General features: G+C 42.7%; 1 protein-coding gene across 1 annotated transcript in view; it reads right to left on the bottom strand.

Annotated features, from left to right (window-relative positions):
• Nucleotides 1–22,528, bottom strand: part of LOC144770841 (DBH-like monooxygenase protein 2) — a 323,758-nt gene that overhangs the window by 163,082 nt on the left and 138,148 nt on the right. The window contains exon 6 of the mRNA XM_078655624.1: nt 7,177–7,343. Coding sequence (XP_078511750.1) covers nt 7,177–7,343 — 167 coding nt within the window. The remainder of the gene's footprint in view (nt 1–7,176; nt 7,344–22,528) is intronic.

The following is a 22,528-nucleotide window of genomic DNA, read 5'->3' as shown; positions in this document are numbered from 1 at the left end:
GGGGACCAGGCCACACCAGTCTCCCACAGCCTCGTGGAGTCACCCGCGTACTCCCTTTACTGCCCACTCCAGCTGCGCTGCCGAGGCCTTGACACTCACCCCCCAATCCGGAGAGAACAGTAGGGAGACAGGGGGCACTCACAGCAGCCGTTCTTCACTCGTGGAGGTAAGCGTGGCAGTCTGCAAATTGCACGCTTAACACGCCGGTTCTCCGCAATCAGCCGCTCCCCAGGGTGCCAGGGAATTGCCGATCTCAATTACTCCAATGACGGGGCAGCGGTGCCGGCAACCCGCCAGTCCGGCCAGAGAAAGTCCAGGCTCCCGGTGGGCAGTCAACAGGGGGCCGCCCGCCGGACCCCCCGCAACACGTTTCACCTTTTGTCTGCCCCTGGTGGCAGCTCTCGACCGCCGCGGTCTCTGCTCGGTGTTGGGTCCCGGGGGTCCGGGGGTCCGGGTCCGCCTCCTCCGGGAGGCGGCATGCACTATTACGCACTCCGGGGCCGCCTCGCACGAGAGGCCGAGGATCGCGGCCCAGTCCACGAGAGCGTCGCTCCCGACCAGAACTTCATCGCCGGTGGCCGCGGGAGGGCACGAGTCGTCACCTGAGGGGCCGCAGGCTACTGATGCAGTATATCCCTCGCAAGGGGGGCAAGGCTCCGTCGATAGAGGATCAGGATGCAGGATTTATAGGGGCAATGGCGCGGAGGTCTGCTTCTACGCGTCCACCATTAGCGCTGGCAAGCTCCGCCCATCATCGGGAACTGTTGTTGTCGGAGTATCATTATCAACTTGATGCAATTTTCCAGTTTGTTTCCAATCTTCTTTATATAAATACCACTATGGACTGCTAAACCACCATCACTAGAACAGATCATTGATGTTTTTGAAGCATGCTTAATAACCTCAAAGAAGAGAACTTCTACTGCCTTAAGGCGCTTGATGATTGATAATATTTGAGAGCATAACCCCACTCACATTACAATTGTTTAACCTGACTTGAAATTAAATTCCATCCCACTGGCCACCATAGATGCATGGTCTGTGCAGAGTATGAGGTCAAAGTTTCACTTACTGAGTGGCGGCCATAAAATTGACTTAATGGGCCTGCAAGATCCCTCAACACTCAACCACTAACATGGACATCTGCAAGCAAATAACTGGTGGAAGAGTTTAATATTAGCAATGGAAACATATGGAAGCTACGGTATCACCCATACTGTTGCTGACAATCCCTCCCGCTTATCTGGTCAATGCTCGTCATCGGCAGTCATCAAACTGGTGACTACCCCAGTTTGAAAATGCCTCCATTAGAATTCATTCTTATGGTTGCTCAAAAGTAACTGATACGCATCTAACACTGCACAGCAAATGAAAAACGTTGAGAAGCTAATTAAATGCCCCCTTAATAAGATGTCAATTTTATGGCATGACACGGAGGCCAACATTATGCAAATTCTCCTTTATTGCCACAGCTCAGCAGTAACAATGAAGAGAATAGAGAACTTATGAACATTCTAACAAAAGGTATATAGCACGTGAGCACACAGCCATCTTCCTTCTTTGTTGCTGCTGCTCACTCAGATAAGTACTCCCTTTATTCGTGCTTACTGATACCTATATTCTGTTAAGCTGTTGGCATATCTGGGTCCACTTGACCCTACTATGCGTTTGTGAGCTTTTACTATTGAATGCCTGAATTCTGAGCTTCTATTGTTGAGTGCCTGGACTGTACTATGCCCTTGGTCTGTATGTGCCCTGGTATGGCCTCTTAGGGCTCCGCACTACCCTACCGAGCCTGCACTCTTCCCCCCTGACTCGTCACCTTTGACACTGCCTGCTACCCCCTCGTAGCGTCTCCTTCCTCACTGGGGCGTAGACCCGGCTTCGGCGCCTCAGCGCTCGCGCTCGCGTCTCTTGAACGCGAACGCTTGCCGAGTCTCCTTCTGAACCTGCCCGCCGCCCGCCCACCGCCCGACAGCCTTTAACAGGCTTCCCCCGCCTTACCTGCTCTGAATATTTGGGATTACGATCCCCGAGCCATTCTTGCCTCCTTTCCGCCTTCTCCCCCCTCCGCGGCGCCGCTCTGACACGCGCCGCGGAGGGGACGTCCATTAGAGGAAAGGACCTTTGCCGACACGACTTTCACGTCGTTGTCACGGCTACCGACAACTTTGGACAGTTGGTTCGCCTCCGTTTTTCGTCGCGACCCTGCCTTTCTATACCTGCTTCCCCTATTACGAACAATCACTAACAACAACAACAAAAAAAAAAAAAAGTGGACATTTAATGAGATTCTGAGCTTACTCGACGCAGAACTAAAGGCACTAGAGGTAGGACCGTCTGTTAACTGCTCAACCTACATTAATTAAACAATGTCTACTAATCCTGATGCCTCAATGGATTCAAAACTAGAATCAATGGTCGCTAAAGCCATGGATAAAGCCATGAGCTCGTTCAATGAGACCATTAACAAAAAGTTTATGGATACAATCAGTAAAAATTTTGAAATGCTTACTGAGGCATGGCCCTCTACTAGTGGCGCTCGCTCCTTAGGCGCTAAAGAAGGGGCGGCTAAGGCCCCAAAGAAAAGAGCCGCAGGAATACAATCTTCCCTGCCGCCTAAGAAACATAAGGCATCATCTAAACCGGCTCAAACTCGCCATCAGGGCGGAGACCAGAACGGTGTCTCGGACACCACAGAAGGACAAGAGATAGGTCCTGACTTCCCTATTCAAATTGATAACGATGAACACCGCGACGCGGAGATAGAACTCTCCTGCTCTTCTTCCTTTGATTCGGACATTGAGGTCCGGGAAAACGAGTCAATGGGAGACTCGGAGGAGGCAAACAAGGCATCAGGATCTAAGATGGGTATTACTGACCCGTTTGGAGACAATATGTTTGACCCTTTACTAATTAAACATCCACTTTCTCCAGAATGGGTACCATCCCAACACGTCGCAGACTATATATCCTTTTGGTTAAGAAGGGAAATCCCAAAAGAAGTCAGAGCAAGACTAAGGTCGGAATGCCCTCGCCCCGCACTCCCAGATAAAATCACCTTCACTCCCGAACTAGACCCAAAGGTGGTTGCATTTATAGCAAAAGGGGCAAAAGATCCAAGAAAAGGCCTGGACAAGGGGCTAAGGTCATGCCAGGACCGCCTTCTAGACATTACTGGTCCCTTGACCAAAATATTTGAACTGGCGGAGAATGCTTACGTGGGAGGTATTCCCGTTGACCCCAAAGAATTACGAGAATGGGTCCAAAGGTCAATCTGCCTTCTGGGCAATGCCAATACCGCTATATCTAACGAGCGAAGGAAGAGTATGCTCCTAAAAATTGACCCCAAACTCATTGAGCTAGCTAATAAGGAGGCGGGACCTAGCTCACAAGGACTTCTCTTTGGAGAAGAGTTCATTCGTGACATGGCCAAGTACGTGGGAGCCTTTAGTTCAATCCAGAAATCCCAACGCGAGATTAAAAAGGTCTTCCAGGACAGAATTTTTGGACGGGCCGGGAGAATGCGGGGTCGATTCCCCGGCCGTACACAATCATCTTCAAGACCCTTTTTCGGACGAGGAGGAAGATATCAACAATCTTCATTCTATGGGAATCAACCCTTCTACCCGCAGAGACAACGCGGCCGAGGAAGATTTACCCGTGGCGATAGAAGAAACAAGACCTTCTCAACAGGTAACTATAATACAAGACCATATAGATACCCCTGTAAAGGTGGGCGGCAGACTAGCCCTTTTCTCTGGCAATTGGAATCTAATTACTCAGGACCCATGGGTTTTACAAACTGTAAGAGGGTACAAAATAGACTTCCAGGGCATTCCCTTTCAGTTAAAACACCCACGACAGATTGTTTTCTCTCAAGATCAAGAGAAACTTGTCTCTCAAGAGGTTCAAGACCTCCTCGAAAAAGGGGCGATAAGAAGAAGCACTCAGAAAGGCTTCATAAGCAATATTTTCCTAGTGGAAAAAAAGGACAAAACACAGAGACCTGTGATAAATTTAAAAAGCTTAAATGGATGGGTGTCCTACCGCCATTTCAAAATGGAGGGAATTCACCTACTCAGAGACATATTAAGGAAGGGCGACTGGCTGACACGCCTGGATCTAAAGGACGCTTACCTGACCATCCCTATTTGGCCCCCTCACAGGAAATTCCTGCAGTTCACTTGGGAGGGAAAACTCTGGGAGTTTTCCAGTCTCCCTTTCGGCCTATCCTCAGCCCCTTGGTGTTTCACCAAAGTATTACGCCCAGTGGTAGCTTGGTTAAGGGAACGGGGTGTGAGGCTCATAATCTACCTAGACGATATCCTCATTATGGCTCAGACCAAGTCGACCATTTCCCGTCACACGGATCTTACCATCCGGCTCCTAGAATATCTGGGATTTGTCGTAAATACAAAGAAATCTTGCATTGTTCCTTCTCAGGAGACACAGTTCCTGGGTTTCATGGTGAACACGCTCTCAGGGGAGTTAAAATTACCCAAGGAAAAGATAAAGAAACTCAGGAAAGAGCTAAAAAAGATTCTCTCACTAGATTCATTTCCCTTAAGACTCTTAGCGAGAATCCTAGGCCTCCTTTCTTCGACCATTCAAGCGATCTTCCCCGGCCCTCTTCATTACAGGGCTCTTCAGAGACTCAAAGCGAAGACTCTGAGGGCGTCACAATCCTACACTCAATTAACCACTCTGGACGTAGACTCCAGGGAAGAACTCTCCTGGTGGCTGAGAAATGCGGAAGCATGGAACGGGAAAGCGATCTTCGGCGAATCCCCAGACATGATAATAGAGTCGGATGCGAGCCTAGAAGGTTGGGGGGCAACGTGCGCCAACCTGTCGATAGGAGGGCGCTGGACACACGAGGAGAAGAGCATGCACATCAACTGCCTGGAACTTTTAGCTGGTTCCTTCGCAATTCGAAGCTTTACACAGAGTACTATGAGGTGCTCTATAATGCTTCGCATGGACAATGTCTCTGCAGTGAGGTACGTGAACAAACTAGGGGGACCGCATTCGAAAGGTCTGACAGAAATAGCGAAGTTTTTCTGGGATTATTGCCTGAACAAGGGACTGTCAGTCACGGCAGAACACATTCCCGGTTTGAGCAATGGTGTGGCAGACTGGTTCTCCAGGAATTTCAGGGATTCCAGCAATTGGAGACTGAACAGAAAGATTTTCTTGAGCATTCAGGAACAATGGGGTCCCTTCGGGACAGACCTATTTGCAGACAGGCTGAACACCCAGTTAACGAAATATTTCAGCTGGAGGCCGGACCCTCAGGCATCCGGAGTGGATGCCTTCCTCCAGAATTGGCAAAACTTAAAGCCATATGCCTTCCCGCCATTTGTAATGCTCCCGCGCCTCCTCCTACACGCTCGCAGATACCTTCAGAGTATGATAGTGGTAGCCCCCCTCTGGAGGTCTCAGGCATGGTTTCCCCTCATCTTAGAGATGGCAATAGACTTCCCAATACTGATCCCATCTTTCAATCGCCTTCTCCTGGGCCCTCAGGACGAACCTCACCCCCTCCTAGAACGAGGCATCTTGGTAATGACGGCCTGGAAGATTTCAGGCGACAATGGCAGATCCCTGGCCTTTCGCACAATGCTTTCCGACTCATATCCGAATCCTGGGCTCCTGGGACAAGGAAGGCATATCGATTGGCATGGGACAAATGGGTTCGCTGGTGTTTTCAACGACGTCACGATCCCGTTTCAGTTGATTTAGTTCAAGTGATTAATTTCCTCTCAGAACTTTTCACTTCTGGCCTCAGTTATAGAACTGTTGACGTTTACAGATCAGCGATTGCTGCAGGTCACTCCTTAGTCGACAGTGTTTCTGTTGGTCAAAATCTCTTGACCAAAAAAATTATGAGAAGCATGCGTGTTCTCAACCCTCCAACTCCTAAGTATTCAGCCTTGTGGGATGTGAGGAACATCTTGTATCTTATCTCTTCATGGGGAGAGAACGATGCCCTTTCTCTCAAACGTATTTCTTATAAAATTACTGTTTTACTTTGTTTAGTTTCCTTCAGACGGACTTCAGACGTTAAAGCCTTAGACATTTCAAACAGAGCCTTCCAACCTGAGGGAGTTTGTTTCTATCTCAAAAAAAGGACTAAAACTATGTCTTCTTCTATCTTCTATCCTTTCTTTCCTGAAAACGAAAGATTGTGTGTTGTTAAATGCCTTAAAGAATATGAGAGAAGGACTGTTAACTTAAGGGGCTCTGAGACACAACTCCTGATCTCCCATAGATCTCCTTACAAACCAGTTTCCTCTCCTACCCTCGCTAGATGGGTGAAAGAAGTGATGAGTGAATGTGGTGTTGACACTTCGATTTTTGGAGCTCACTCTCTCAGAGGTGCTTCAGCTTCTAAAGCTTTTATGCTTGGTGGAGGGCTCCAAGATATTTTAAGAGCCGCAGACTGGTCTAATGAGACTATGTTTAAAAAATGTTATTTTAGACCTATTAATAATGTGATTGATAATGTTCTCAATTCACTTTGAACTTGCATAATGTTGGCCTCCGTGTCATGCCATAAAATTTAGATTTTTCACAGCCTGCTGGGCAGAAAATCTGGATTTTATTAAAGACACGGAGGCTAATATTATCCCTCCTCTTTACACCCCTCCCATGGGGTTATATTTTAACACCTTTATATTACTTCTTCTTTCAGAATAAGGAATTTCACCTCCTGTTTTTTATGAAGATGAAGATGTTACGTTTGGCGTCTGGAATTCTTCTTGACCTTATCTTTTGTTTCGCAGCATTGGACAAAGAAGGAAGATGGCTGTGTGCTCACGTGCTATATACCTTTTGTTAGAATGTTCATAAGTTCTCTATTCTCTTCATTGTTACTGCTGAGCTGTGGCAATAAAGGAGAATTTGCATAATGTTAGCCTCCGTGTCTTTAATAAAATCCAGATTTTCTGCCCAGCAGGCTGTGAAAAATCTAAATTTTCTCCAGCCAAGTGTCCCACTGAGTGCAGGCTTGGGCTACATTCACATTGTTTTAAAGAGCAAATTGACACAGTGGTTCCACTTGCTTTAGCAATTCCAAAGCGTAATGGGGTCTTCATCGTTCCAGTGTACATTATCCTATCTAATCAGGGAAAAAGCAGACCATGACTAAACACATATATGCCATTTATTCACCTCATCGAACTTATCAGTTTTGCAGACCGAGTAAAGGTTGAAAGATTCTGCCCCTGGAGGGATAAAGCTGAAACCTTGTGGTATGATCCCCGTTGTCAGTATGCCAGCATCATGCTCTCTTAGTAATGGGGTGTAATACAGCCGGATGCCAGAGCTGTCTGTTCGCCCTGGAAGAAAAGAGACACACAATACTTCCATGAATTAAACAGTTTAATATAATATTAGTATATCGCAAGGAGTTCAGGTGGACATGGAATACCCTTAGAAGGTTGTGTCTCACTGTTTTGATTGCCACAATGTGGGGTTACAATTAATTATTTTGGATTACCATCATTTTAGCTGGTAAATGTCTATAGAGAGTGTACACTTTATTACTTTATTTCAGTTTTATTTATATTTAATATGTGATTTACTATATATATATATGTGTGTGTTAAAATGTTTGTTTATAATCAGCAACTGGGGTATCACTATTTGCTGATTATAAGGGAATTAGAGGCTACTGTTATGCATGTGGGATAGTATTGACATTGAGGAGTAGCCAGGACATTTTTTCTCTTTTTCTCTTTTTTTCTTTTTGTGTGCCTACGAATAATCAGTGAGAAGATCTTCACCTATTTTAATATCTATTTGATTTGGTCTGTAACACTGACAGTAGACTCCAACCTCGATATTCTGCACACTTGTGAAAAGTAATAACCGAGGCACCAATAGTCAATGTTGTTGAACCATTAGAATAGATATTTCAAAAACAGACTTTGATTGAGAGTGGACAAACAAATGCGATATTTTGAAACGTATTGCAAGTGGATTTGTTTTCATGGCATGAGCAATAAATATATATCAAATGACAAAAAATGGAAACAGCAAAAATGTTTTAAAAAAGTAACACCTATATTGCTTGAGAAGAAAAAGCAAAGTCTATTTAATTTTAGAATGTATGAATGTATATACATTATATTCTCCTAGTATGTTGTCTTTGTCTATGACATCATGTGACCCAGCACTCTATATGAAGGGAACAGAGTTGTGGCGCTCTTTATTTGAGCAAGGCAGGGGATCCTGTCGAAACTCATAACAGCAGCACAGCAATTTAGCAAAATAAAGTTGGAGAAGTAATCTGAGTCAGGGGTGTCCGGTTTCTTCAGGGACCCGTTGGTTTGTGTATATATATATATATATATATCTCCCCGGTCTTGATCACATGAAGTGCTCGAGCTAATTACACTTTGGGGCCGATCCGATTTCGGCCGGAAGGGCTCCGAACAATGGGGCCCATTAGGATGTCTAGACATCTGCATTCAAATTCCCCCCACCATATGAGTATGGCGGATCACTGAAATAATATCGAGTGACAAAATATCGACTACCAAAAATATGGAGGAAAAAATATCTACATACAAAATATCGAGTTTGTATCTACAAACAGGTGAGTACAAAAATATCGAGTACAAAATATCGTTTACAAAAATATAGTTCTAAAAAATATCGACTTTATTAAAAACAGTGTTAAATTAAATTAAAATTTAAAATTAATTACTTAAATAAACTTAAAAATACTTAAATTAACTTATAATAATTAAATATTAAATAAAAGTTATAAAAACAAATGTAACAATCATATTTGTAAAAACATTACCTACTGGCGATAGCCAGTAGGTATATATAGTTAGGATTTTTTCTCTATGGGTTTTTTGAAAATTCTATGTCTAATAACTTTGGCGTTTGTGGACGGAATTGGCTGAAATTTTCAGGAAAATGGCACATTTTGTTTCTGAGAAGCCCTTGAAAATTTGGGGGGGGTTCGTCCAGTGGGGGCCGAGAAAAAAGGGGGGTCCCAAAACGTGTTTTTAACATTGAGTTTTCCATAGGGCGGTTGGCCTCACTTTTAGCCCGAACGGCTGAATGGATTTGCACGAAACTTGGCAAAATTGTAGGGACTGGTAGCCCGATGTGCCTTTTGTAGGTCTCAATATATGTGCTCCAGTGGATTTTGAGAAATTAACGTTTAAAAAAAGATATATATCTGTAAGCGCGGACCAGGCAGCGCTCTGGTTCGCGGACTTTTCGCGCAACGGAGCTTTGTGAAGCGAAGCTGATTGGTTCTCCGGCGTCTGTCAACATTCCAAACAGTCCGTAGCGGCCGCCATCTTGTCTCTCGGTAGGATCGAGAGACAAGAGGAGGTCAAAACAAAGGGGGAAATAACTATAAGGGGGCATAGTAGATCCTCGCTGACCCCCTAGGTTTGATGTGGAGGTTTTAAAAGGGCCCCGCGGGGCAAAAAAAAAACAAAATAATAATAATCGAACGGCTGAATGGATTTGCACGAAACTTGGCAAAATATTAGGGACTGGTAGCCCGATGTGCCTTTGCTAGGTCTCAATATATGTGCTCCAGTGGATTTTGAGAAATTAACGTTCAAAAAAAGATATATATCTGTAACAGCGCTCCGCTTCGCGTACTTTTCGCGTTACGGAGCTTTGCGAAGCTGATTGGTTCTCCGGCGTCTGTCAACATTCCAAACAGTCCGTAGCGGCCGCCATCTTGTCCCTCGGTAGGATTGAGAGACAAGAGGAGGCCAAAGCGAAGGGGGAAATGACCATAAGGGGGCATAGTAGATCCTTCCTGACCTCTTAGGTTTGATGTACCATTTTGCCAAGTTTGGTGTAATTCCGTTCAGCCATTCAGGCTGTAGATGTATGTAAATGTCCTATGGAAAATTGCATGGGGAAAACACATTTGAAAGTGTTGAAATTTAGAACCAATTAAAATGTTACTTTGGTTTTGTATTTGTGTGTGATGAAAGTTAATTGGTTATGTATATATGTCAAATGAGAGGAAACCACAGCCATTTTGTGATACTACTGTCTGAGGTACATTTGTGAGGAATTTTTGGTGGTGAATTTCTGGTGTTTGATTTACACAGTACTAACACTTCTGCTACTTTTAAAAAGGTGAGTTGTTAATTTGTAAGGGGAACTATGTTGTACACTTGAAGATAATTTGAAAAATGTTTTCTGTTATTTATTTGCAGTCCTTCTGTTATACTAAATACTTGATAAAGTTAGTTTTATATTATGTATTACTAAAAACGATAAATGAAAGTGATTATTTTTTTCTGCAATTTACAGCAAGCAATTTCAAAATGAAATGGCTCACAATGAAGAGACCGTGGCAATTTGTTTTGAATTGTCCAACACATTGATTGAAATTGAGAGCACCAATAATGAAATATTGTCACAAGGAGGACATGACTTGTATGATTCCATTAGATTGATTGAAATGGACAGCACCAAGAATGAAATATTGTCACAAGGAGATGACTTGAATGATTCCACTACATTGATTGAAATTGAGAGCACCAATAATGAAATATTGTCACAAGGAGGAGATGGCTTGTATGATTCCATTAGATTGATTGAAATGGACAGCACCAATAATGAAATATTGTCACAAGGAGGAGATGACTTAAATGATTCCACTACATTGATTGAAATTGAGAGCACCAATAATGAAATATTGTCACGAGGAGATGACTTGAATGATTCCACTACATTGATTGAAATTGACAGCACCAATAATGAAATATTGTCACAAGGAGGAGATGACTTGAATGATTTTTTTGATCAATCTCTTGATGGCGAATTTATCGAGTGTTTGGAGACCATAGAGTTACAAGAATCATCATTGGAGACTTTTAATGAGGAGATTCCAGATGAGATGATTGAAGAGGAAATTTCTGATGAGGACATGTTAGTAGTTCTTTCAAATTTAGAAAATTCAGAAGAATAAATTTATATTTAGAAATCAAAAATTGTTTGAGACATTATTCATTTTTATTTTTAATTTATGAGGTTGTAGCGAAGTGATTGTAGTATAAAATGAGACTTATAGTATAGAGTGCAACATTTTTATGTTACATGGTAAGTTTACTCATATTTACTTCCCTTCTGCCACTATATTATCTCCAATGTGTATTTGACATGTCTTCTTCATCTCCGGCCTCCTTTCTCTCACTGTGTGTCTCCGATGCATCTTATCGCTGGTATTTTGTGTAATTACAGAAGAGAGTAAAATAAAATAGTTCGGAACGTGAAAAGGGGGCAAAGTAGAGTACTCCTCACCCCCTAGGCCTTTTTAGGCGGTCCCAAAAGGATCAGTTTCTGCTTTCCTGAGAGATTATGGTATGAGTTCCATATACCACAATAACTTGCATTACAACATGCAAGATATCTATCTCCTATTACCAACTTTTGGAGATATTCGCGCTAAGCGCGAATATCTCCAAAAAGTAACACCTGCCCTGAGCAGTTCTTAGCCATGTTATCCAATGGGAGGTGGATAACATGGCTAAGAGCATTAGCTCGGTAATGCATGAATATCGCTGAGTTTTTAGCGATATTCATGCATTGCGGCCGTTTATTATCGCATTTGCGATAAACCTTGATAATAGTAAGGTTTATCTTCGATAATTTCTGACGATGCTTAGTGGTAAAAAATTGGTTGGTAAGCATCGTTAGCGATAAATATCGCTTAACTTTGGTAATATGCCCCAACGTCTGTTAACGTTCGATTCGAAGGAAATGAGGAAGTGTTGAAAAACATTGTCTGCGCCATCTTGCCTTTTTTGAAATGCCACACTTTTGTCGTGCACGGCAGCCATTTTAGGTGTCTTGACCAGACCCACTCTCTGCACGCTGTCGATTCGTAGCATGGCTCCTCACCCACGCAAGCATCTTCCCTAGGCACTGGTCACCACCACTCTCTGTCTTATGCATGGGCAATAAACCTCCCCCCATCTGCGCTGCTCTTCCCTGAGAATCACACTCTGTGCCCGCCCGACACCTCCCTTTCGCCCTATTCACTACCGCACCCTCTGACACTCCTCTTTCTCTGTGTCCGATTGTCCAGGCTATCAGCTAGCCCTGCAGATGTAGTTTATGGCCCCAGCTGTAAAGAATCACCCCTCTTCAAAGGAGTTATAGTAGATCAAGGCCCACACTCGATGAGATCCGTCACACCACACGTGTTCCTACTATCTGAAAACCATCCTGTATTGTGATTGGGGAGGGGACCGAGCCTGAAGCGGAAGATTCCAGGAATGACTCTTTGTACATCAAAGTTTTTACAATTATGTGTCACATTAAAAATATATAGCACTCCAACAAAGTAGTAGGAATATAAAACTTTAATAACATATAAATATATACAACAAAACAAAAACAGTAAAAACATTTAAACAACGAAGAGACCGTGGCAATTTCTTTTTAATTATCCAATAGATTTATTGAAATTGACAGCACCAATAATGAAATATTCTTGTCAGTAGCGGTCTGTTGTGCGAATAGTTCCAAGGCAGCAGAACGCGCTGAAATCTAGATGGCACGAAAGTGATGTCTAGTAAGTTGCCGCCCAGCAAAAAACGGCGTGGGGCGCCGCGGGGGTGAGTGAGTCCAGTAGGCACCACAGCTATTCTTACCGGCATTGCAGAATTACTGCTGGGGACAATGCCTGTGCTGTAGCAGGGTCACAGCAGAAACAAAAAGGATTCTGTTGAAGATGTTGTTGGTTTTCAATTTGAAAACAGTTCTGGTGTCAACTGCTATGCTAATGTAGTGGTTAATGTTTTGTTTTCTCTAGAAAATGTAAAAGAGGGGGAGGCAGTCCAAAGTTCCGTTAAAAGGGCAAAGGAAAGGATCGGTGGTTTGAAGTATCAGTCAAAAAGGGGAGGGGGTGCAATAATTTTTCCTACCGGGTCACACTGTGCTTTCACCGGAAGTGAGGTCTGCAGGATTCTAGTAATTCAAAGTGAGGCTGGCGCCAGCATGGGAGCGCCGACGTCCCGCGGATACAGTTTCGTCACTCCACGGGCGATCATGGCAGTCATTCCCCATCGGGGGTCGGAGACTCCCGCGGCTCCTCTAGAATCTTCAAGGTCGTGGAGGACTACGGTGGTGGAGTCAACCAGTGACCGGGCCATTTCTTTATGCTGGGCCCGCTCTTGCCAGGTCGACCGCCATTTTGAGAGTTCGGCAGCTACCGGCGATCGCGGGGTCACATGAGCGGACGGGCTCCACCCTGCCGGGCGAGACGTTGCAGCATGGCCACAGTGGAAGAACCGTTTTCCGGGCGCCTGGAGCGCTGAGGGTGCAGCTGGGAAGTCTCCACCTGGGGAGGCGGGAGAGGCCTGTTCGCACCGTCTCTCCCTCCCAGTGCACCCCACGGCGTCTCGCTTGAGATTTGTTATGGCCGGACCAGGCGATGAGGACGAGGGGGGGGTCGGAGGCATGTGCAAGACATCCCCCCCCAGTGTTGTCGCAGCCATTATAAAAGAAAGAAGTGTCCCGTCCGTCTTCGGGCCGGGCTTCCGGTGGATGTCGGCCGGACGCCCCTGGCTCTGGCCCCATGAACGGGTTTCTTGGTTTATCGGCTGCAGCCGGATCCCGTCGGCCTCGGCCCCCCGACCGTTGGTGGCCGGACCGGAAGAGCATGTGGCGGGACTACCTGCAACTCTCAAGGGCCACCGCGGCCGGACTGGGAGAGAGAGGGGAGGGTCGAGGAGACATTCCCCCCCCCTGCAACTGTTCAGCGTTGTAAAGGCAATCCCCTGGCCGGGTCCCGCTGGCCTCGGCCTCTCCTCCGGCTACACCCTACGTTAGGATCTCCTGGCCGAGGCGTGGCAGCAGGACCTGCCTTATATGGGCTGCTCCCGGCTGGGCGTAGCCGGAACCCTGCCCCACCTTGGAAGTTTCCAGAGTGGGGGCGGATGTTCTACTGACTTGCATTTTCCCTAGTCTATCGATTTTTTTGGCGTGGCAGGCGGTGGGACAGCGAGGGGTGATTTGGTTTCTCTTACTGTTTTTCTGGTCTCTCACCACTGGCATATTTTAACGTTTTCTTGTTTCTAGGACATTAATAGGTTTTATGATTACGTTATGTTATCGTTTCTTTGTTCGTTGTTTAATAAAAGTTCATGTTCATCAGTGGCCTACTGATTTTCGTTTTCCTATTTTTTTCTTTCCAGGTTGTTTCATGGTAAAGTTTCTGTTAACAGGATACAGTGATCACTTCGTTATTATTGCATATGTCCTTTTCACTAGGGGTGCTCTCTGGTCGGGCCAGATGACGTATCTCTAGTAAATGGTCCGGGTGAAAAAGGTGCATCAATCAGTGGGGAGTAGATAGGCATGACAGATTACAACGGGGGAGAACGGTCCGCATTACGTACCCTTTCACTACTTGCAAAGATTTTCCTACGTTTATTTGCAAACAGGGAATACCTCCAAAAAGAACTAATTCCCAAACAGTCAATGTTCGGACAATCAATCAATCAATGAGGAATGAAATAGGTACGACGTGTTAAAGGCTTGTGTTACCTACCCTTCACTATCTGCAAAGGGAGATAGAATATTCCTATTCTTCCTCGTTTGCAGGTAGAGAAGATCCTTAAGAGAATTAACTTCGAACAATTCAATGCTCGATTGAAACAATCAACAAGGGGTACTGTGAACACAAATGAACGCCGCTTATATACATACGCATTGCTATTTTCAACAGGTTGTTCCTAATGTTTCTATTTTAGCGAGGTCAAAAGAGATCCCATTAGTGGCCTACTGATTTTGCTCGATTCCTTTTGTTTTTTTACACGATTTTTTGCTATCTGCAAAGACTAAACAGAGTATTGCGACTCTGTGCTTGTTTGTAAATAGAGAATGAACCAAAGAGAACAATCAATCAAATGGAGAGAGAAGCAGGCACGACGGATTACAAAGGGGGCAAAGGGCTGCGTTAACTACCCTTCACTATCTGCAAAGAGAGAGTACTCCTAATAGAAATGAGGGGTGGGGGGCAGCAATCAAAGCAGATCAGTGTGCATAAACACGAAAATGTTTTTACTTACCACGTACTTGACATTCGACAGCTTATGATATTTGCTATTAAAAAACCATTGAAATTCACTGAAAAAACCATAGGTTATAGACCATATATAGTTAGGAATTAGCATTTACAAAACCTTGAAAATTCACTGAAAAAACCATAGGTTATAGACCATATATAGTTAGGAATTAGCATTTAAAAAACCTTATTTTACTCACACAAAACCATTGAAATTCCATATATAGTTAGTTGCACTAACTATATATCGCGCACCCGCAATCCACTGCTGATGATGTCACATATTACATCATTCATGACATGGTCAGTGACATCACTGATGACATCACTGATGACATCTCAAATGACATCACTGATGACAACATCCAGTGACTGTATGTTTCTGTAAAGTTAAAATATGTCTTAGATATTGAAGAATGAGTGGATGTATAAGTGTCTGGATGAAGGATTTAGTAGGTGCGTGACTGACTGTATGAGTGAGTAATTAAATGTGTCTCACTGAATGCATGGGTTAGTGACTAAACTGTCTTAATTTGTGCATCATTATGTCTGTTGTGATGTAAACTGCTGCATGTGTTGATCATTAGCTATACGAGAGGCTATATGTGTTATTAATTGGTTGCCCAAGTATTTCTATGGGAGATTGAGTTTGTGTGGGGGTGGCTGGGAGGTGTGTGACTCTGTGCATAGATGTGTGAGCAGTTGATTCACTAGGTGTATGAGTTCAAGAGTGCATGTGGAAAAAGCTACATGGGCGGTTGACTGTGTGCATGAGTGTATTGATGAGTGAATGGATATCTCAATGCTACATGTCATAGTAAGTACATATGTAAAACACAGTACATGTGAGAGTTGGCATATATAAATAACTGTGCATGAGAGCCACTGAATGTGTGAGTGGCTGTATGGATCATTGTGAACTTGTATCAGGGATTGTATAAGAGAGTAAATATGTGTTAGTATATGTTTGAATAAGTAAGGTGTGTATAACTGTATAGTTGAGGAAATGGAGGTGAGATTGTTTCTTTGCATGACTGACTAGGTGTGTGAGTAACTCCATGGATGAGTGACAGTGTGTGAGTGTCTGTATGCACTGAGTGTATCTAAGGTTATATTAGAGTCTGAAGAGGTTTATCGTATTAGCACAAGAATGATGTCAAATGAGATGTCATCAGTGATGTCATCAGTGATGTCATTTGAGATGTCATCAGTGATGTCATCAGTGATGTCACTGACCATGTCATGAATGATGTAATATGTGACATCATCAGCAGTGGATTGCGGGTGCGCGATATATAGTTAGTGCAACTAACTATATATGGAATTTCAATGGTTTTGTGTGAGTAAAATAAGGTTTTTTAAATGCTAATTCCTAACTATATATGGTCTATAACCTATGGTTTTTTCAGTGAATATATATATATATATATATATATTAACATAATATAATTAAATAATATCCAATATTACTAACGTACAATAGCAAAATGTAAGAAAATACTATTCCCACTCCAGTGGGTGCAACAGTGAGCAAAGCGTTGGATAGCGTAGGGGTAAAAAATACTATTCCCACTCCAGTGGGTGCAACAGTAGGGAAAACGTGGGATAGCGTAGGGGTAAAAATTACTATTCCCACTCCAGTGGGTGCAACAGTAGGGAAAGCGTTGGATAGCGTAGGGGTAAAAATTACTATTCCCACTCCAAAGAGTGCAACAGTAGGGAAAGCGTTGGATAGCGTAGGGGTTTAAATTACTATTCCCACTCCAAAGAGCGCAACAGTAGGGAAAGCGTTGGATAGCGTAGGGATTTAAATGACTATTCCCACTCCAGTGAGTGCAACAATAGGGAAAGCGTTGGATAGCGTAGGGGTAAAAAATACTATTCCCACTCCAGTGGGTGCAACAGTAGGGAAAACGTTGGATAGCGTAGGGGTAAAAATTACTATTCCCACTCCAGTGGGTGCAACAGTAGGGAAAGCGTTGGATAACGTAGGGGTAACAATTACTATTCCCACTCCAAAGAGTGCAACAGTAGGGAAAGCGTTGGATAGCGTAGGGGTTTAAATTACTATTCCCACTCCAAAGAGTGCAACAGTAGGGAAAGCGTTGGATAGCGTAGGGGTTTAAATGACTATTGCCACTCCAGTGAGTGCAACAGTAGGGAAAGCGTTGGATAGCATAGGGGTTAAAATTACTATTCCCACTCCAGTGAGTGCAACAGTAGGGAAAGCGTTGGATAGCGTAGGGGTAAAAAATACTATTCCCACTCCAGTGAGTGCAACAGTAGGGAAAGTGTTGGATAGAGTAGGGGTGAAAATTACTATTCCCACTCCAGTGGGTGCAACAGTAGGGAAAGCTTGGATAGAGTAGGGGTAAAAATTAGTATTCCCACTCCAGTGGGTGCAACAGTAGGGAAAGCGTTGGATAGCGTAGGGGTAAAAATTACTATTCCCACTCCAGTGGGTGCAACAGTAGGGAAAGCGTTGGATAGCGTAGGGGTAAAAATTACTATTCCCACTCCAGTGGGCCCAACAGTAGGGAAAGCGTTGGATAGCGTAGGGGTAAAAATTACTATTCCCACTCCAGTGGGTGCAACATTGAGGAAAGCGTTGGATAGCGTGGGTGTAAAAATTACTATTCCCACTCCAGTGGGTGCAACAGTAGGGAAAGCGTTGGATAGCGTAGGGGTAAAAATTACTATTCCCACTCCAAAGAGTGCAACAGTAGGGAAAACGTTTGATAGCGTAGGGGTTTAAATTACTATTCCCACTCCAAAGAGTGTAACAGTAGGGAAAGCATTGGATAGCGTAAGGCTAAAAATTACTATTCCCACTCCAGAGAGTGCAACAGTAGGGAAATTAAATACTTTATATATTATTTCAATAAATATGAATTAATATCTATCAAAAATGTATTAAAATTAATTACAAATTGAATATAATATAATAATTAATCAATTAAAATTAGAAATTAAATTTAATTATTACAATTATTTAACTATTAATACAAATTAATTACAGATTAACTATTAATAATTTAACATTTAAAAATTAATTTACAATAAATTCAAATTAAATACAATAAAACAGATAGATTTATTTAATTATGTATAAATAAATTACTTCCCATCCTATTCCCCTATAAACCTACAACCCCCTACAGAAAATAAATTATTAAATTAACATAATTGGCAATGAATCAATTAAATAAAATTAATTAGCATTTCTAATTTATTTAATTACCCATAAAAAATTTATTAACTAATAATTCTACAACAATACCAATAAATATGTTTGCATATTTAATTAATTATAAATAAATTACTTCCCACCCAATTCCCCTATAAACCCACAACCCACTACAGAAAATAAATTAGGAAAATTACCATAATTAACAATTAATCAATTAATTTAAATTAATTGCCAAATAACATTTAATTAATTACCAAATATAAATTAATTAACAAATATTTAAAAATTAATAACAATAAATAAATGTACATATTTAATTCATTATAATTAAATTACTTCCCACCCTATTCCCTTATAAACCCTCAACCCGCTACAGAATTAAATAACGCAAAAATAATAAAATAAAAATGTCATTAATTATAATTATTTATAACATAAATCCACAATTTTAACACATATAATAACATAAAAAACACTATAAAAAATTGAATATTATTAAAAATGTGATAATTTTAATAACCTATATTTTATACTTCGATATTTTAACTGTCTATATTTTTAACAGTCGATATTACTTTACTTACCTTAAAAACGATATTTTTGATGTCTATATTCTGTCCAGTCGATATTTTGTCCATTCGATATTTAAAACTCGATATTATGTCCAGTCGATATTTTGAAGTCGATATTTTGACTGTTTACCTAGTATGGCGGGTGGGACCTCGGCGGACGGAAAGACCGTCCGCCGCTTTTCCGCCCCAGTCGCCTTGCGGCCGGGGCGGAAAAGGATCAATATGGTGGCGGTGTTTATTAGACACCGCCAGCCATATTACCATGGGCTTAGGGAGATGCCTTTTCGTGGCGGTGATGCGGGACCCCAGAGTGAAGGAGAGGTGGAGGGTGCACACGGGGGGTACCTGTGGTACCCCCTTTCATTTGCATAAACAAAGCATCAGGCACCGCGCGGTTGTTTATTGAAAGAATGCATTGACGATATATATTTATCGTTTACCAGCAGCATTTACGAATTTAAATCCAGCGGCATTTTGAGCCGTTAAACTAACAACTGCAATTATGTTATCCACCGACGCTCTCAGGAGTAGGGAAATGGCGGCGGAGGCGCTATATGAAAACTTACCCACTGCAAATCTTACGAATACTCAAGCAGGTCGTACAACAAATGCGAGCAATAGCACTAAAGATCTGCTTAAAACCTTGGAAAAATTGCTTCGCAGTGAACTTTCTAAATGGTGGGAGAAAAAATCATTGGACAAATATTTGGAAGTTAACCGTGTGCCCAGGGGATTACGAGTAATGATAGTTCCAACTTATGAAAATCCGGACCCTAAAATGCTCCAGAGGTGGGCTGAGAACAGTCTTCAGTCATCAAGGAACATGCTATTAATTTTGACTGAATATGCCCACTCTGATAGAGAACTTTTGTTAATTGAAATAGAAAAAACCAATGCATTATTAGAGGCATCAGGCGACACTGAATTAATTGTGAATGCCCGAAAGGAAATTGATTTAAGACTCACCAAGTTGGGGCAAACAATTCAAGAACGGAAAATCAATAAGTTTGCCAGGGATAAAGAGGATTACGAGACAGGTCGCATATTCACGTTTTCACGAAAATATGATTCATACAAACGCAAGGCCATGTCCACTGGGCATCAAACAACCATCAATGCCGATGCTGGGTCAAACATCGATCCTACCTCAACCAATCAGGACAACCTTTCGGTGGCGTCTTTCAGTGGCTCCGAAGAAAGCTTATCACGTTCAGCGATAAGCTCAATTGACTTAACTAAATTCTCTATGGCTGATGAATTAAATTTTGTCAGCGAGGACCGGAGGTACTCTCTGCGCTCACGGAACATTCCTCCTCAAGCAGACAGAGCGGCAGCCAACAGCGACGCTGCAGGAAACGCAGCGCCAAAAAGAGGTGGCAAGCGAGGCAAAACTCGCAAGAATTGGAACAATTAACGAGTGAGCACGATAATACTGTAATCAACTTGACTGATTTGACTTTATCTAAGGCAGAGGAACAACTTCTCTCGCTGGGATTGTCGTATTGTCCTCCCAACGACTTTTCCTATGTCCAAGCACGGATAGATGTATTTAAATTTATCAGAAAAATTAAATTGCAAAAATATTTTTTATTACATCCTGATAATACAACAATACGTGCTGTGTCTGATGAGATTACATCTAATGTCGAATCTTTGCAAGTTAAACATCTACAGGGCTTACAGTCATTATTGTCTCTAGACCATGAAAGTAACACACAATCTGATTTGACAGTAAGTCAGGTCATGAGTGTTAATTGTTCTCCACCTACTACCTTCCGTGGGAAATCAACTTTTTTACCTTTGATGCCTAAGGACGCTGTTGACGTCTTTAGTGACAGGATTATAACAGAATTCAAGGCTTTGAATAAAAAGGTGCTAAAAAAGAAAAGACAGGTCGATTTTAATAACATGCAATATACCAGACTTGTAAAGAAGATCCAGGGCAATGACCAGGTCATCGTCAAAAACTCTGACAAGGGAGGGAATACAGTGTTATGGGCGAAGTCTGACTATATTATTGAGGCAAACAGGCAACTTGGTGATGTATCATGTTATACTAAATGTACTAAATTTACAATGTTAAAAAGTCATGAAAACACGAGAAAAAACATCAATCGTTGGTTTCGAAATGGCTTACTCACCAAAGAGGAGACTAAATTTCTCAATGTTGCACACCCCATCACTCCTTTGTTTTATCTTTTGCCCAAAATCCATAAATGCACCGTTCCTGTCCCAGGCCGTCCCATTATCTCAGCTCTAGGCAGCATGAATGAGAACATCTCGAAATATGTTGATTTTTTTCTGCAACCCCATATGTTTTCCCTCCCCTCATTTTTGAAAGACACCACAGATTTTCTGGTCAAAGTTAGTCACGTCACGTGGTGTCCTGATTATTGTTTTCTGGTGATGGATATAGAGGCACTTTACACCAGCATCAACCATGAGCAGGGACTCCATGCAGTTGAATATTTCTTGAACAGCAGAGAGGCAGACTTTAGAAATCACAACCTTATGCTCGTGGACATGATACGGTTGTGCCTGGTTAATAACTATTTCCAATTTGGGAAGGAATTCTTTCACCAGGAGCGAGGGGTGGCAATGGGTTCATGCTTCTCCCCCAGCTATTCCTGCCTCCATGTTGGCTGGTGGGAGAGGCATGTTCTCGATGTCACTCACACACATTGGCTTCCTCATCTTGTGCATTATTGGCGCTTTATCGATGATATTTTTATCATCTGGCGAGGCACCAAAGATCAGGCAGCGGCATTTGTGAGAGACATCAACGTCAATGACAGGAATCTGAAGTTTACGGCTAGTATCACTTCTGATGCGGCTGAATTCTTGGATGTCCAGCTGTACATTGATCAGAACACCATTCATACTAAGCTCCATAGAAAATGCACTGCGGGCAATTCCATCTTGCATGCCCGCAGTGCTCACCCAATCCATACCATCAACAGCATACCTTTGGGTGAATTCATCAGAATAAAAAGAATTTGCAGTAGCCCTGATAGCTTGGAACAGTGTTTAAGGGAATCTAGGACTAGATTTCTGAGGCGGGGTTATAGTGGAGCCATTCTCGATCAGGCTTTGGCTAAAGTTGGTGTTAGGTCTCGAGAGGATCTCCTCACTCCTAGGAATAAGGAGAAGACGGATACTACTGAACAGGGCTCTGTTCGGTTTATCACCACTTTTTGTTCTCAGATCTCTAAGATTAGCCAAATCATTCGATCTGAGTGGCCAATTGTATTAACCGACGTCATCTTAGCACCATTTTTGCCCAAATCACCGGCTATCACTTTTAGGAGGGCTCCGTCTATGAAAGACGCATTAGACAGAACACAGCCAGAACTGCCACCTAAAACAAATTGGTTAAACAAATTAGGTTTTTTTAGATGTACGTCGTGTCGTGCCTGCACATTTGCTGAGAATGGAACCCACTATACCTCGGCTTTTAACGACAAGTTGATCCCCATAAAAGAACATCTGACATGTCGCAGCGAATATGTAGTATACCAACTTACCTGCACATGCTCTTTATCCTATATTGGGAGTACTAAACTCCCTGCACATCAGCGTATCCTGCAACATATCCGAGCCATTGTTAACTCGGATATGACTTATCCGGTGGCTCGTCACTTCAAAGCTGTACATGATAAAAAGTTAAAAGATCTAAAGTACACTTTGCTGTGT

The sequence above is a fragment of the Lissotriton helveticus genome, chromosome 7, assembly GCF_964261635.1.
Source record: "Lissotriton helveticus chromosome 7, aLisHel1.1, whole genome shotgun sequence".
In the NCBI taxonomy this organism is placed as follows: domain Eukaryota; kingdom Metazoa; phylum Chordata; class Amphibia; order Caudata; family Salamandridae; genus Lissotriton; species Lissotriton helveticus.
This window is presented reverse-complemented; position numbering and strand designations above follow the sequence as displayed.